The sequence below is a fragment of the Phalaenopsis equestris genome, unplaced genomic scaffold (assembly GCF_001263595.1).
Source record: "Phalaenopsis equestris unplaced genomic scaffold, ASM126359v1 Scaffold000287, whole genome shotgun sequence".
In the NCBI taxonomy this organism is placed as follows: Eukaryota; Viridiplantae; Streptophyta; class Magnoliopsida; order Asparagales; family Orchidaceae; genus Phalaenopsis; species Phalaenopsis equestris.
Window position 1 is genome coordinate 2,369,263 of NW_018164729.1, and position 15,938 is coordinate 2,385,200.

The 15,938-nt window shown below is 35.5% G+C and overlaps 1 protein-coding gene across 4 annotated transcripts; it reads right to left on the reverse strand.

The window, feature by feature from the left end:
* Positions 1–6,583: 6,583 nt before the first annotated feature.
* LOC110025022 lies at positions 6,584–8,585 on the reverse strand. Of its 4 annotated transcripts, none has more exons than XM_020725252.1 (3): positions 8,026–8,585; positions 7,297–7,364; positions 6,589–7,118 (listed from the first exon to the last, which is right to left on the reverse strand). In XM_020725252.1, exons 1-2 carry the CDS (start codon positions 8,473–8,475, stop codon positions 7,299–7,301), a joined length of 516 nt encoding a protein of 171 aa, XP_020580911.1. In that variant the 5' UTR covers positions 8,476–8,585; the 3' UTR covers positions 6,589–7,118; positions 7,297–7,298. The 4 variants fall into 4 exon arrangements, with proteins under 4 accessions (XP_020580912.1, XP_020580911.1, XP_020580910.1 ...); XM_020725251.1 differs by having other exon boundaries at positions 7,278–7,364; XM_020725253.1 differs by having other exon boundaries at positions 6,584–7,360.
* Positions 8,586–15,938: the final 7,353 nt, after the last annotated feature.

Genomic DNA, 15,938 nt, shown 5'->3' on the forward strand with positions numbered 1-15,938 from the left:
TACTTATCCCTCGGGATTAGGTGCACTACTTGCGGTATTAAGCTCGTTTATTTAAACTAATGGGGATATGAGATCGGTTTGGTTTATTTTCAAAAATTTAAAATACTATTTTTTAAAAATTATGTATGTATTAAATTAAAGTAAATGGGTGTTAGGATATTCATCCTAGCAGCTGCCAACTTAACAACTCCTCAACTCTAGCAGCTGACAACTTAACAACTCAACCAAAATAGTGCCGACAACTATGTGCTTTTATTTCTTTCAATTTTAGTAGCTTGTAAATTGTACACATACAATTAATTGCACTTTCCTTTTAATAATGTGTATATGTACAAATTAAATTTACTTTCCTGCTTGCATATGACTTTTGGAGGAAAGGGCGGTATGTCTCCCACTGGAAGACGTGTTGGCTTGCGGAAGTCCATAAGCCAACGAGGCCATAGATGTGGTGGTAAAGAGGGCACCACACCTGCACCGCCTCCGGTCCCAGCTACTATACCAGTTCCTCCACTAGTTACGACCCCGACACCACTACCACCACTAACCACAACACCAGCATCACCACCAACCATGACACCACTATCGTCAACACTCGCGTTCAAGACGCCACCACAACCACGACACCACTGACATCATTATCATTGGCTGTTATTGATGTGTCATCGAGTTTGAGCAGCACGAGCAGCTGTCATTAGCTCAGGGCAGTATGAAACACGTAAACTTTAATTTAATGCTCACATTACTTCCTGATGTTTCTTTTATTTAATGGAGAACTAATTACATGTTATTTTCAGATTTGGCCCCCTACATAGGCCATCCATTCCATCAGAGAGATAATTCGGAGCAAGTATGACCATCCATACTTATCCTAGGAGGAGGGCCTGATCACAGTTCGAGATATGCGGTTTGGTAAGTTTAAGGTAAACCCTGAACACAGTTATTACATTTATTTATTTATTTTTATGGATCTATCAATTTCTAATTCAATTTACAGAAGCAATGGTCCTAGCTCGTCGAGGAGGAGGCACATATCCACATGAACTTTGAGCACAAGGGGAGTGATCGGCTGCGAGACCAGTTTGGTGATATAAGTCGGACACGTGAGCGCCCTTTGTGGCTTGGCAAGAAAGCGTTTGTCGCATTGCTTAGAGCCTGAGACTCTCTTGAGTATCAGAAGAAGAGGGAGGAGGCAAACATAAATCATCGCTCTGACTGTGGCGGCATCGGGGGCTCAAAGCACACTAGTGGAGCCCTACCGCATACAAAGTATAAGAAAAGGCTGGTAAGACTTATTTTTACATTAAATCTTATTTTACATTGAAAACATGCTAGCTATTTCATTACATTGACAAACACTAGAGAAATGACAACAGTCAACTGTTGCAGAGTTTCACCAGCGCCCCACAAGCAACAGTCGAATCAGTCCTGTGTGGACAGTAGATCACATGCGACCCAAGTAATTGACAAGATTAATAAATATAAAATTCAAATTAAGTATCAAAATTTATTTATTCCATCACTTTCATTAATCATATGTTTTGTAGTAGGCCTTCCTGAGGCTCAATAAGAGTTGATCTCAGTAGTCGGCTTGTGGTTCGAGCACATCTCGTGATTCTTATGAGTACGACCTCTGGAGGGAGGATGTCGGCAAAAAGAAGAAGGGAAGGGTCTATGGGTTATGGTCCTAGGCGCTGGTTGATCCCGACTGTTTATATACAACAGTATAACAAAGATTTTAATTATAATTTTCATTAATATTTCTTTACTTTGCAACAGAACCAAAAACTTGATACTGAAGGAAAATAAGAATTTAAGAAAATAAGAATTTAACTCTTTAATTTATATATATTGAGATACTACGCAAGTATACGTATCGTTATTAAGTAATATATGACTTTTTTTATTAAGACACGAATATTGAACCCACAGGGAAATTATGCAATATACACTATTGAATAACAAACTTTCTATTTAAAAAGATAATTACTTAAACTATAGATATTTTCACAGTATTAAAATTCAAATCTTTTTGGTATTTTTGATATTTTGACAAAACAACAACAACTAAATAAGATAACTTGAGTTTATGTAAAAGAAAATTACTTGATATGAAAACACTTTTCTCCTTATCAGGAATCAGTAATAAATATAAGAATTCTGTTGTGAAAGTATGTTAATTGTGTTATGCCAAATTGGAGCAATTATATTCTTTACCATTATTAGAGATGCTATAAAGAACATTGGCTAATTTAAAGTTTGAATAGTTCTGAAGACCAGCTAGGTAGAGAATATACCAGCTCTCACTCTAGAGTTCCCTCGATTCCCTCCACCTGAGGGCTAACATCTCGTATCAGAACCTAAAACAATAAACCAAGTTGGTGGCTTTAACCTGTCACTTTAAAATCCTCTCACTCTACACCCTTCAAAGATTATTTCCCTATTTATTTGCATTAAATCATATGAATTACATTCTCATTCATACAACCTCATATGATTCTTTCCAATTGTTGACTGAGACAATACAATCCCGGTTTTTACATGTTCTCACAACAAATTTTAACATCTGAATAGGCCAAATAAAGAAGTAAATGAAGTGCATGGAATTAAATCATCACAACTTCTTCAAACGTTAAAGATTAATACTCTCCACAACTTCAATCCAAACTTTATTTACATATCATTTTAAGGAGAAAGATTAAGAAAACTACTCAGAATCCATGTAGAAAATAAAACCACACTTTAATTTAAAAGTAGAAAAAAAGTAGAAACCAACAAGAAATCTCAATTAAAACCAAAAATAGTTTAAAAACAAAAGACAAAAACTTATCTCAAATCCTCCTCCAAACAAAAACTTATCTCAAAACTTATCTCAAATCCTCCTCCAAACTCTTGAAGCTCTTTTGAATCTATAAATAAACCAAAAACAAAAAGGATAAGTAAATTTGTGTGGTGCTTGAAAATCTCTCCAAAACTATCTCTCAAAACTCCTCATGACTCCTCTTCAAACTCTTTTCAGAACTTTCAAGCACCCACTTCAAAGGTCTTAACTTCCTTCTTTTATAAATTTCCCAGGAGGTGCCTTGAAAATTCTTCAAAATGTGCCCAAATTCGATGTATTCTCCAAGGGATGCCTCCTTTCACAAGTCTTTTAATAATATTTTTGTTCCCAGTGGTCATAACCGCCCTCTTTAGCCGCCCTCTTTAGCCAATAAGTGCCTAGCCAATAAGTGCCTCAAATGTATCTTCAAAATTCGGCCAAATGAAGAAAACCGCCAATTGAAAACAATTTAATAACTGTCCCTGACACTTAAGCGCGGGGTCTCTGACTCTTAGGCGTGACCTTCTCTGTTTCACCGGCGCTTAAGCGCCAGACCTTGCACTTAGGCGCCAAAATATGTTTGCACAAATTTCACTTTTTTTTCTCCAAATTTGATTCTTTTTCACTCCTTTTAACAATTTTCAACTTTTTACTTATACCAGAAAGAAAAACGCACAAATACCTTCCATTAAAGTGCAATATCTCAAAAATATGTATAAAAATGTGTCTAAAAATACTATATATTTTAAGTGTATCACTGACTTATGATGTCTAGCCGGCCTCTAGCACATTTAGTGCATCCACTTCCACTTCACAGAAGGAGGAGCTGACACCAGGTTGCTGTTGAGGTTAATACCCATGTAGCAGCTCTGAGATTGGAGATGAGGGTAGAGATCAAAGTGCAGTTGTGTTCAGAACTGTAGAAAGGGAAGGAGCCAATGTAGAATGAGGGTGGGGATGATGATGATGAGAAGAGGACACAAGATGATGAGGAGGATGAGTAGGAGGTTACTTTTGTGTGGTTGTGTATTTAAAAATTTACTGTTAATGAATATTAGTTTTATTATGCAATTGTACATTTTCTTTATTTTAATTTAATTGTTTTTCTTTTATTTACCTATATGATTTATGCATTAAATATTTTTGTTACAGTGCTATTCTGAGTTTTGATTAATCTGTTATAATTGCAGGTGTGCAGATTATAACGTTGAAATAGGGTTTTATATTTTTTTTCTGTTAGCATAGGCTTTCAATGACTTATGAATGATTTTATGATAGATTTATCGAACAAGTGAAGATTTTCCTATAGTCTATTGAACAAGTGACGCCTAGGCAAAGTGTTGCACTTTTGTTACAGACAAAACAATTAGTAAATTCTCATAGTTAACCGATGGTACAACGACAATTTACCGACAGAACAACAACACTTTTTTTATGGAACGACACACATTTTCTATGGACATTTTAGTCGATTAGATAACTGACGGTAAAACTACTGTTAAACATGACATGTTTTTGAATCTATGGATACTATTATGGTACATCGGTTAACCTTTGGTTAATGTAAACCGCATTAAATCGGCCTGTAATTTTATTACTGACAAGAGTTTTTGCTACGTCAACTTTGTCGTAACTAAACTGTCGCTAAATATATTATTTACAGTTTATTCGTTATTATCGACGATATTTGACCATCGATAATAAACTAAATTCATGTAGTGCGAAGGCATGAAGGGAAGGGTTTATGGATTGAGTTCTCACGCACAAACCTAAACACTCATCACTCCTCAAGCGCATTTAGCACAACCGCTTCTACCTCATAGAAGAAAAAGGTTCGTAGGCATATGGTCGAATTCACTATAGACATTGCGACCCGAATTGCGGCCCAAAACGCTCAGATGAAGTCATATTTGGAGGGAAAATAAAAATATAATTAGATGCGTTATGACGTCTGAAGGACCTAAGAGGAAAAGGGCTGTAGAGGATGATTCTAAGAAGGAAGAAGATTATGATTGTTTTTATTTATATTTGTTTTCTAAAAATTGCAAACATGTTAATTTATGACGGATAGTTTAAATATTTGTTTGAATGCCTGGAGTTTAATTCTGTGTTTAACTTGTGCGTTAATTCATGTAATTTTTGTTTAATAACTGCTTGAATTGGTAAATTAGATTGTATGATTTATAGTTAGATTTGATCTGTGTTATGATTGCACATGTGAAAACTAAAGAAGACTTTATCTTTTTTTTGCATGCTTCAGTTTTTAGACAGCTTTCTAACCGTTCTTCGACGGATTTTCACTATTTTACTTGTGTGATTCCATGGTTATAGTCTTATAGACAATTAGTTAATGGACCGATGACTAACTGATGGTCCCACGATGCTCTATTGATCCATCAATGGTATTTGTTATAGGTTACTCAACCTACAAACTAATCTGAAAGCAACCGGCAAAATTTTTATTTTTTTGCATTAACCGACGACCTCTAGTTGTCGATTTATTACCCGACAATCAACCGATTTGTTAGCGCTGGCGTGGAGCCCGGTCCACCCAACCCCGACTCCTGCTCCTGCTCTCTCTGTCGCGACCCGATCGCGACTATTCGCGATCCTGATTCGCGAAGTCACACCTTCATTCGCGAAACTGTTCCCTCGAACCGTTCCCGCCTTTCTCTTGACGTGAAACGAAGCATCCATTTGTTCCTTCTTGTTGGTGATAAAAGACTTCGGATAGCTCTCCTTCAGAATGTGAAGTCACGGTGTTCTTCTTCAGTTTTTCTCGGGATAGAGGAGGATTTCCTCAGGGCAGAGGAAGATAAGTGCAAGAGGTAATTCCTTGCGGTGAAGGAAGAAGAAAGAAGAAGAAGATTGTTCTCCTTTGGCTTCTTCTTGGTGGCTTGTGACAGAAGAGATTAGGTTTATTTCTCTTGTAAGTTTGTCTTCTTCAGTGTATCTCGGTGCAGAGTTTCTTCGGTGTATCTTGGTGTAGAAAGAGAAGAACAGTGAGAGAAGAAGAGGGAGAGCAACGAAGTGGAAGTGAGAGATTTCTCTTGTAAGTCGAGGTGATCAACTTGTGTAAATTTCTCAAGTAATAAAATCCTCTGCAACTCCGTGGACGTAGGCAATTTGCCGAACCAAGTAAATCTGTGTTCTTTTCTGGTGTGATTTGTCTCATTCTATTTTTCGCTTCGTCGATCGTTCTCCTGTTTGACTTTATTTTATGTACTACCATAAGTGGTATAGATTTCACAACAACACGGTTGATAACCAACTAGAATGTTTTTTATATTAACCGACAGCTTCGGACTGTTGTTTAGATAAGTGATGGTTAATTGAATGTTTATAAAAAATTATGCTTTTAGCATAAACTTACGGTTACTACCCATTGGTATGCTGTCAACTTATACAGATTACCCGCAAGCGAATTAGCTGCATCCTATAAACCATCGAAAGCTATCAATTTTTGGTTTTCTAATATTTACCAAATACATCTGACTGACTGAAATAGTTTAAATTCATGTAGTGTATTCATAGCATATAAATCATTTTTTAGCACTAAAACATATAAAATTAAATCAAGCCAAGTTAAATAAAAATTAAAACCAAATCATTAGTTCATAGTTAATCATTCTAAACAGAATCAAACAAAAAATTGAAATGCCTGGTCATTTAATAAAATCAGGTTATTTAATATCATCACAATCAATAGAATATTTAATGCTTTCCATAACAAAAAGTCCACATAAAAACTAAAATAATTAAATTTAAATGTTTGAAAAGCTAGCTCAAAATATGCAGTGGCATGCAGCTAAATACACAGAGGAAGGGATGCATACAACATACATTATTGAGAATCATATTACTGTTTTCATCCACCCTCTCTTCTCTCTCAGTAGTTCTCTCCATTCAGCATTGAACCCTAAAGAGACAAAAGAAGCACTGCAAACCACCCAAAAGCGCCCAAACATATCTGCAAGATCCAAGCAATTAATAAAGGATCTCTTAAGTACTCCTCCCACAGATCTGTATTCATTCAAAAACTCAGCACACATTAAAGTTTCCTCCTAACTACAAACTTTTGTACACAACCCAAAATTAAATTTTTTTTAAAAAATAAAATAAAAACAAACCATTACAGCTGAACACCACCACTTTCTCTTCCACTCCTACCAAAACCCAAAAAAAAAAAAAAAAAACTTAGAATTTGCAAAATTAACAAACAATTTCAGTTCTTGCCCTCTGAAGATACAGATCAGTGAGAGTCAAATCTGTTCACCCTTCTTCAGTAACCCATCATGACCTCAAAATCCCAAAAAAAAAAAAAGGTAAGAAAATAAATAAAAATAAAATAAAAGAAGAAAAAACTTCTCCTCTGGTCAACTACAAAGTCCTCTTCACAAGAAGAACAGTAAGAAGAAGAACAAGAAGAAGTTCCATTAAATTTCTTCCATCTACGTACTGCATGCATGCAACCAGACCTTCAGTATTCCAGATGATCTATCTCTACATCCTCCTCACTTGCTCTCCCTCCATTTCCCTTCACTTCCTACACACAAAAAACCACCAATTAGTCCCACTTCAAGAATCTAAAAAAAAAAATTACAAAAACCATTGCCTTAAGCTTATAATGACATTTATACAATGTTCATTCTTGTCATGCCCATTAAGAAAAAATAAATAGAATATACGTCATATATGTAAGAAAAAAGAATGCTGCAATTATATAAACAAAAACCCTTTTTATTTCTTGGCTCATCAGTAAAACTTAATTAGGAGCTTTCTGATAAAAGATAATATTTAAATTATTAAGATTGAATAAATCCCGTAAATTCGAATTTACTAAATCCTGAATGATTTAGGTCAAAAAATTATTTGATAACTAATTTATTAAATCTTATAAATTCAAATTGACAAGTATAACAAATTGAATAGCTCTTCCTCCATCTGTTAATTCATTGGATTCAAGGGATTTAGTGAATCCGGGATTTAAATTAAAATCCAAAAAATTCAGATTTATGAAATCCACAACTTTGCCAAGATCTAACCTTTACCAAGGTTAAATCCTGCTACATATCCGTTTACAGTGCCGGTTAATATCAAACTAAAAATTGAAACTTTACCATGATAAGAGCAATAATTATGTTAAAAATCTGATTTTTTTGGTTAAAATATATTGATTTATAATCTACTTCACCCACTCCGATCACCTGTGCAAACTTCGTCGGCGCTCCGGCGGCCGGAGATCGTTGATCAGCCTTATCGGTCTTCCTACCCGACGAACCGCAGTAAGCCCTTCTGAAACCCAAAAACTCTTTCCACCTCGGCGACCCCTTCGGCGGCCGACTCCAGTCCTCACCTTCGCCGCGTAGCTCATCGCGGAGAGTTGTAAGCCTTCCCGCCGCCGCTCCTTGCGGCGGACAAGTGTCGCGCAGAGGAAGCATTCGCCCTTTAAAAAATAACTCGTCGGCGGCGATCATAGGCCGGCCGCCAACAGCGAACTCAAAGTTGGGATCGGGCTGAGCGGAGCTCTTTTGCGACGGAGCTGGCGGCGGCTCGACGGCGAAGTCGTTGGAGAAGGAGATGCGAGGGCTGATTGGCGGGGGGGCTCCGCAGAAACCGGAGGCTTGGTGGTCGTTGAACATGTTGATGCATGCCATGGGGAAGGGAGAGTGCGGTGTGGTGGGTGGGAGTATATGTGGGAGGGTATAGGAATAGGGTGTGCTGTTGTGTGCTTTCGGCGTGACCTCCAATGCTTTAGGGATTATAGGATGGAGTATTTATATATGGGAGGAGAAAGGGGATGGGATGGTAGTTGATTACGGTCATGTATGTCATGTTGTGTCATGGATGACTTGATCATGTATATTGGGGGAGATGATCTACATTCCCATGTCCATGATTATGTTATTTATCATTTTGATGGCTTTTGAATTTTTTGTATGATCTATGAGGCTATGATCATAACTTGAGAACATAGTTTTGTTGACAAAATTTTATTTTGTTTTTTATCTTTTTCATAAATAGTTTCACAATTTAAGATGTTGGTACTTAAAAATTGGTAAAATGTACCTAGATTAGAAAAGTATATATGAATTTAGCAAAATTGTGAGAGACTTGTTTTCAAAAGTTATTTGTATAAAAACTTTTTTATGATTTATACTTTGATACTTTGTTAAAAATAAAATTTAAAACATACATTGCATATCTTTTATTTCATTATTTTTAAAATAGGTATTTAAAAATTTTAAGAAAATCATAATTAATTATCTTTCAAAAGCATCCTCCCATCATTAACAATTGTCCTAAAAAAATTTCCCACCCATTAGGTCAAATATTATACTCAACTTGAATGCATAAACTATTATGATACTATCTCTTTTATGACTAATTTTTTTATTGTTTGCCTTTTCTCTTAATTGTCGTGATTAAACGCATGAACATATAATAATTTGATATTAATATCGTTTTTCTATATGGAGATGTGTTTGGTGAGAGAATAGCTTCCAAAGAAAAATTAATATTAGGAGACTAATCGTGAATTATAGATGACTAGATCTTTCGAGCTTCTTGAAAAAATGAGGGACACTTCCTTAATGAAGTTATTAATAGAAATTAAGGTTTCATCAGTAGTGATTGATAAATAATATTTATTAGCACGCAATAAAAAAAATGCATGATTGTCTTGAAACTTATATTTAAATTTTTATGCTGAGAAACTTCTTAAATATCATGAAGAAAATAAGATTTAGTTTGATTAATGAGCTTATGTTTTATTTTTAGGAGAAAGTATGGTAATTAATGAAGATGAGAATAGAAATGCCTCTATATTGACCTAACAAGTGGATTGAAAACAAATTGACATGAAGGATCCTCTTAAGAACTATTAATCATAGATTTCACAGTTGAGCATTATCTTTGATAAATTTTCTATAAATTTGAATTTTACACTCAAGCAATAGGCAATTAGAGTAAAACCTTGGACTCTTCTTAAACATTACTTCGCATCAAAACTGTCTTTTTTTTTAGATCCAATCATAAGGTTGTTCAAATGAATTAAGGATGTTTCAATTTTTTATTCACGTAGACACATAATTTTAAATTTTGTTATTAAATAATTGAATTCATTATAGAATAATATTTCTATCTTTCGAAGAAATGATATTTGATCACCAAAACAAAATTTTTAAAACTTGGATGATTATTGATCAACCAACTTTTTCATTATTAAGGTAATGATGTCAAAAGGCTTATGCTTTCTTGTATCCAGTTCTCTTACATTAGTTGAATATGCTAACTTTTACTTAGCCAAGTTTTCAATTATTTGTCGCTCCTATGCTGGTTATTTGGTTTCAATCATTAGTTATTCTTTCTTGTTTTGTATAGCAGTATAATGTTGTTGTCTTGCTGCACCTACTTTTGAGTAACAAGGGTTAAATTATCATCTCTTAAATCTTGATATTAACCATCTACAACTATTTCCAATTTATTATGTTAATCTAGCTACTATTCTTGTCACTAAATATCCAGCCTTCAATAAAAATACAAAATGTATTAAAATTGTCTTTCCTTTTATCTGAGAAAGGATCTAAGTAGGGTTTCTTACTCTTTTTTATCTATGTATGATATAGCAACCATTTGGCAAGATATTTTTATCAAATCTATTGGTGCTTGATTCACATTGTCAGACTTCTTTGCAAGTTCAATATTTTGTATAATTTAGTCCAAACTCTAACTTTAGAGAGAGCATTGAGCAAAACTCAAGAAGGATGAATTTAAACTACGGGGAAAAGCGCAAAAACCGATGGTAAAACCAATGGTCTAAACTTACGTCGATAAAATTTCCTATTTTCCTACGATTTAGCGACAGTTTATGTGATGAGTTAATTCTGATGGCATAATAAGATGACATGTCATTGTTTTTTAACAGTAAATTGTTTTTGATAGTTTTTATTATTACTAACGCATTTTACCGTCGATTATAAGTAAATAATAACCGACGGCCTTATGTTATTGGTTATTTACGAATCCACTATTTGTCAGAGTGTTAACCGACTAGTTTTTTTAATAAGCAACGGAAAATACAACGTGCCTCGGCCTATTGGTTGGCATCCACGATATGAGACCCCCTAGGCCGAGGGTTCAAATTCCCTTAACACAGTTGGCCTTAAGGAGGTGGTAGGCTAGGTGGTTTAATGTTTTTTATTATATAGGAATAATGTAGGTTTGAATCTTGATATTATTTTCTAATTAATATAAATAGCCAATTTTGAGCTAAACACGAGCCAAACACTAATAAGAATATGTAATCAAGTCGAAGACAAACACACTGTTAAAAAGCAAATTTTGAAGAAGGACCAATTTAAAATGATCTGAACTCAAGCCAAGCATATGTCACTCAAGCTTGGCTCATTTTCAACCTACTCGGGTGTGGCATCAAAGTGTTATTGTGCTCCTTTTCTGGCACTGGAGTGTAATGCACTCAGGTTCAGAAAACTGTACATGGCGCGTCGGCGCTCTCTTCCAAGTGTTGAGGCGTCTTGTGAGAGCACTGCCCTCGAAAGCAAAATTTAGAGTGTTGCAGTGCTGGCTACGTCTATATAAATTTTGTTTGGGTGTCTACATCTGTTTTAGATACATGAATTATTAGGCATGATCACATGTACGAATTAAATTCATTTATTCACATGCCATGTTGAATGAATAATCAAAGATGCAACTCCAAGAAATTAATGTCATGGCAACCATCATAAATATTCAATAATATTGATTGAGAAAATTTCCTTCAAATATAGTAAATTAAATAAATAAATAAATAAATAAAGATTTGCTCTTTGGGTGATTCAATTATCGTTCTCAAATTAATAAAAATGAACTATAGTCATTCTTATGGTAAACTTATGCTGATATTAAATACAATTCCATGATTTCATGCTTCAAGGTCTTTTTTTATTCTTTTGTCATTCATTGGCCAGTTTTACATTTTTTTTTATTTGAAATTATTTTCTATTATCTCTCTCTTTTTCTCTCTCTCTTTTTTTAGAATAATTACATTCATAGCATTTGAAATACTGTTATTTACAAAACTAATACCCATATTTTTTTTTCCAACCGTCAAATCTGTCGTTTACACGTGCCACGATCAAACCAAGATGTGTGTGTGCCGCCTACAATGACTTTTTGGTTGGCAGAATTTTTAAGACCCCTGGGGTCACTTGTTTGATCCCGCCTATTCCAACCGTCAAATCTGTCGTTTACAAGTGCCACGATCAAACCAAGATGTGTGTGTGCCGCCTACAATGACTTTTTGGTTGGCAGAATTTTTAAAACCCCTGGGGTCACTTGTTTGATCCCGTATATCTGCGAGATGAAATTCTTAGGCACATGAAGCTTGTTGGGTGGTTCGTATAATAGTCTCTGACCAATCTTTATATATATATATATATATATATATATATATAAATATGTATGTATGTATGTATATGTATGTATATGTATATATATGTGTATATATGTATATATATGTATATGTCCTGTTTAGATAACAACTTGCAACCGTTTCCTTGAATTAAGAGAAAAAGTGAATGATTTAGGTTTGTAGGGGTCTATAATAAAGCATTGGAATAGAGGGTATTTTGGATTTTATAAGAAATTAATTGACTTGACCAAAAGTATAACATCATATTAGTGACCTTTGTAATGAAATTTAAATGCTACAATAATTCCAAAGTAAGGGACCAAGTTAGATAAATGCCCCTATCTTGGAAAGCGATGCTGGCTTCCTAATAGAGCATTTCAAGGATCTTGCACCAAATAGAAGGACCAACTTACCCAACAATTCCATCCCACATGTTCATTTTTCTTGTCTCTCTTGATGCTTTGTTTTTTCTTTTTAATTTTTAGGCCTTATAATTCGTGCTTGCATACTTGCATACAATGACAACAATACCATAATTCATGCTTACATGGATGAAATATGACATGAATCGTGCTGTGATTTAAGGATATATTATTGACATTGTGTTTGAACCGGAAAATTTTAGGATAGACAACAATAAAATGATAAATAGTTAGCCGCTTATACTCGTGAATATGAAGAATTTAATCGGGATGTGGATGACTTTCATGATAATATAGATGAGAGAAATTATTGTTCAACCTCTACTCACTTGTTCAATGAATCGAAATAAGATGAGTGCTTGTAAGTTTTATCTTTTGTATTGTTTGTTATAATGTATTCTTCATTTTCTTATGTTATTTATTGTTTTTTTTTTTTTTTTGTTATTTTCAGTTTTATATTAGTTATCTACAGCTCCTTTCGGAGAATAAAATAGGTGGTTTCAAGGCATGCTATGCAGATAAACACCACTATGACGAACACCACTTCAACTGCCACATTAGTTCCTATCAGGCATGTTGCCTTATCTCTGATTATGTATGCGTACCACATGCACCTGTGCGTCTCCCACCACACTATGACCTCCATCGACCTTCTTCGAGGCAGGGCCCTCAACTCTTGCCAGTCCTGCTGTGATGGACACCTTACATCAAGCAATTTAGAGATTTGCAAGTAATTTAAATGATAATAACTAAAATTATTTCTCTAGTATATTATAATGCCAATGCATTTTTTTTTTTGTAAATTTTATCCAACCAGGCAGCCGATACACATGATTATGGAGATCATCAAGTGTAGGTATGATGATTTGTCTCTATCATTGAAGAAGATTTCGATCAAGATTGTGATTCACGGATAAGGGGTGGCTGGAGGTATATATATGTGCCGCATACCCGGCATGTTGGTTAGCATCTATGGTATAAGACCCCTCAGACCGGGGTTCGAATCTCATCTGACAAAGTTAACTTTAAGGAGGTGGTACTCGAATTGTTAGACATATTAGGGGTGGCTGGAGGTTCGTCTAATAGTCTCTAGCCATTTCTTTTAATATATATATATATATATATATAAGAAAGATCTGACGGCCTATAGGGAAGATGATGTGATGGTCTGGGACCCATTAGAGACAGTTCCAGGACCCATATTTGTCATTCCTTTATATTGGATAAGCAGGACTAGGCCGAGTAGAAAAATAATCTAGAAACGGATAGAACTCAGGCATTCTCCCAAAGTGTTACCGGTACAAAACCTCACGCGGAGAAATCCAACGACTTTCTTCAACTAGGTCAGACGAACGATAAAAACCTCTTGGATATAAAGCAGTCGACCCGAACCTTCCAGTCCATCCTCCGGCTATAGTCACCCAGGTAATGACCCAGTTGGTCATTCTCTCAGGCTCCCAGGTGTGGTCGCTCTGCTCAAAATCCGGTCGGGCACCGTCTTAAGCTCCTAGCCCTATCCGGCCTGACTCCATCTCATGCTCTCGGCTGGATAATTATGTATTGACCAAAATACCCTTGTTGTACCTATTTTACTAGAGGTGCACACTTACAAACTCTTTCCTTAAAATAAGGCCTCAGTTCATGAATAAAGATTTCACGATTTTAATGTTTATCACTAAGCGTTCTCAGCTCTTTTCCACGTTTTGTCAGCTCTTTTCCACTCTTTTGGTGAATATGTATATTCACAAAAAATACCAACATGAATTTCAAAGAGAAAGAACTATCAAGATAAAAGAGCCTCTTCCCGAGGTAAACAATCAACCGACAAGATTCAATGTTGAGCATGAAGCTGCATCTCCAAACCCATGATAGGTTCAAGCTTTGGAGATGATTCTCTGCTAGGTAGCGCCAAGACCCACAGAGTATGAGGCGTAAATCATCCTAACAGCGAGTCTCGTTTGATGCCCCGCATAGGTTGTGATAAGATCCGCTTAAGACCTTGCAAGATTGAGAGATCCGACAGAGGCGACGACCAAACAAGTATGCGAGAAAAGAGCCCTATATGCCTCGAGTCGAACGGAAAATGAGATATTATTCACTCAACCTAAAAAGTCGATCGATCATGATCAACAGACCAACCTCACGTCCGGACCGAATAACCATCTTACAACCGACCGCTCTAGCCGACTGTGCCAATAGACACCGAGAAATATCACTATGCGGTTGAACACCTCAACCGACCGGTCGCCTCAGTTGGTTGAATTCAAGCCAACCGACTAGTCAATTGCTGCTGATGTTGAAATTAAAATTGTAATGCAAATATGACATAAAATCTATATAATTAGTTGGAGTTTTAATAATATATTGAACAATTTGCATAACTGTTCCCATCTTTTTTGTAATCTTACAAAACACATCTTTATAAGTATGAGATAAAAATACGAATAAAAAGGGATCTCTCCCTCTATTTTTCTTGCAAATATTTTAGACTTATTATACCCTCTTATTTCTCTCATTCACTCGTCTCTAATTCTCGGTGCATGATTAACAAAGAAGAAATTAGTATCCAATAATATAGATGCATGCTTGTATGGTATGCCATGCCCTACTTATGTATGACCGTACATGCATGATCATCATGCATCTGTTTATCTATGACCATCTCACGCATGACAAAGGCAGGGCCAGCTCATGTCATGCATGGGACCCAAAATTCCGAACAAGAAAAAAGAAATTATGGAAATAATAAATCTTACAGTAACAGTCTAACAGACCGGGGCAGAAAAGAAAGCCGTTCCTCATTACTCACATAGTAGAGATAGAGAGAGATGGAGAGGTTAGCTAGAGAGAGAGAGAGAGCATGATTCGAGGTAAGCTAGAGAGAGAAACTGGAGTGAGGGAGAGAGAGCATAATTTAAGGAAGGGAGCGGGAGAAGAGTTCATTGACCAGCCTTTGACCGGTTTGTTATTGGGAAGGCTGTGAGTTGGCAGACGGGGACAGCTCGATAAGACCACGTGATCCCACAGATATTTCGTTATACCCTAGTATATACTTTCTTATACCTACCGAATTTTTTATTTTCTTATATTTTATTTTATTTTCAGTGATGCATAATAATCGACCTTTTTAATTATGTAAAAATTCTCATTTACATAACTTTATATATATTAAAAAAAGATACGAGCCCCGACCATTCCTCATATGATTATAATTCAAGTATCATACCCTGAACCCCAGATCAAAGGGGACTTACAACTGACAAGCAGGTGCTCGACCAACTGA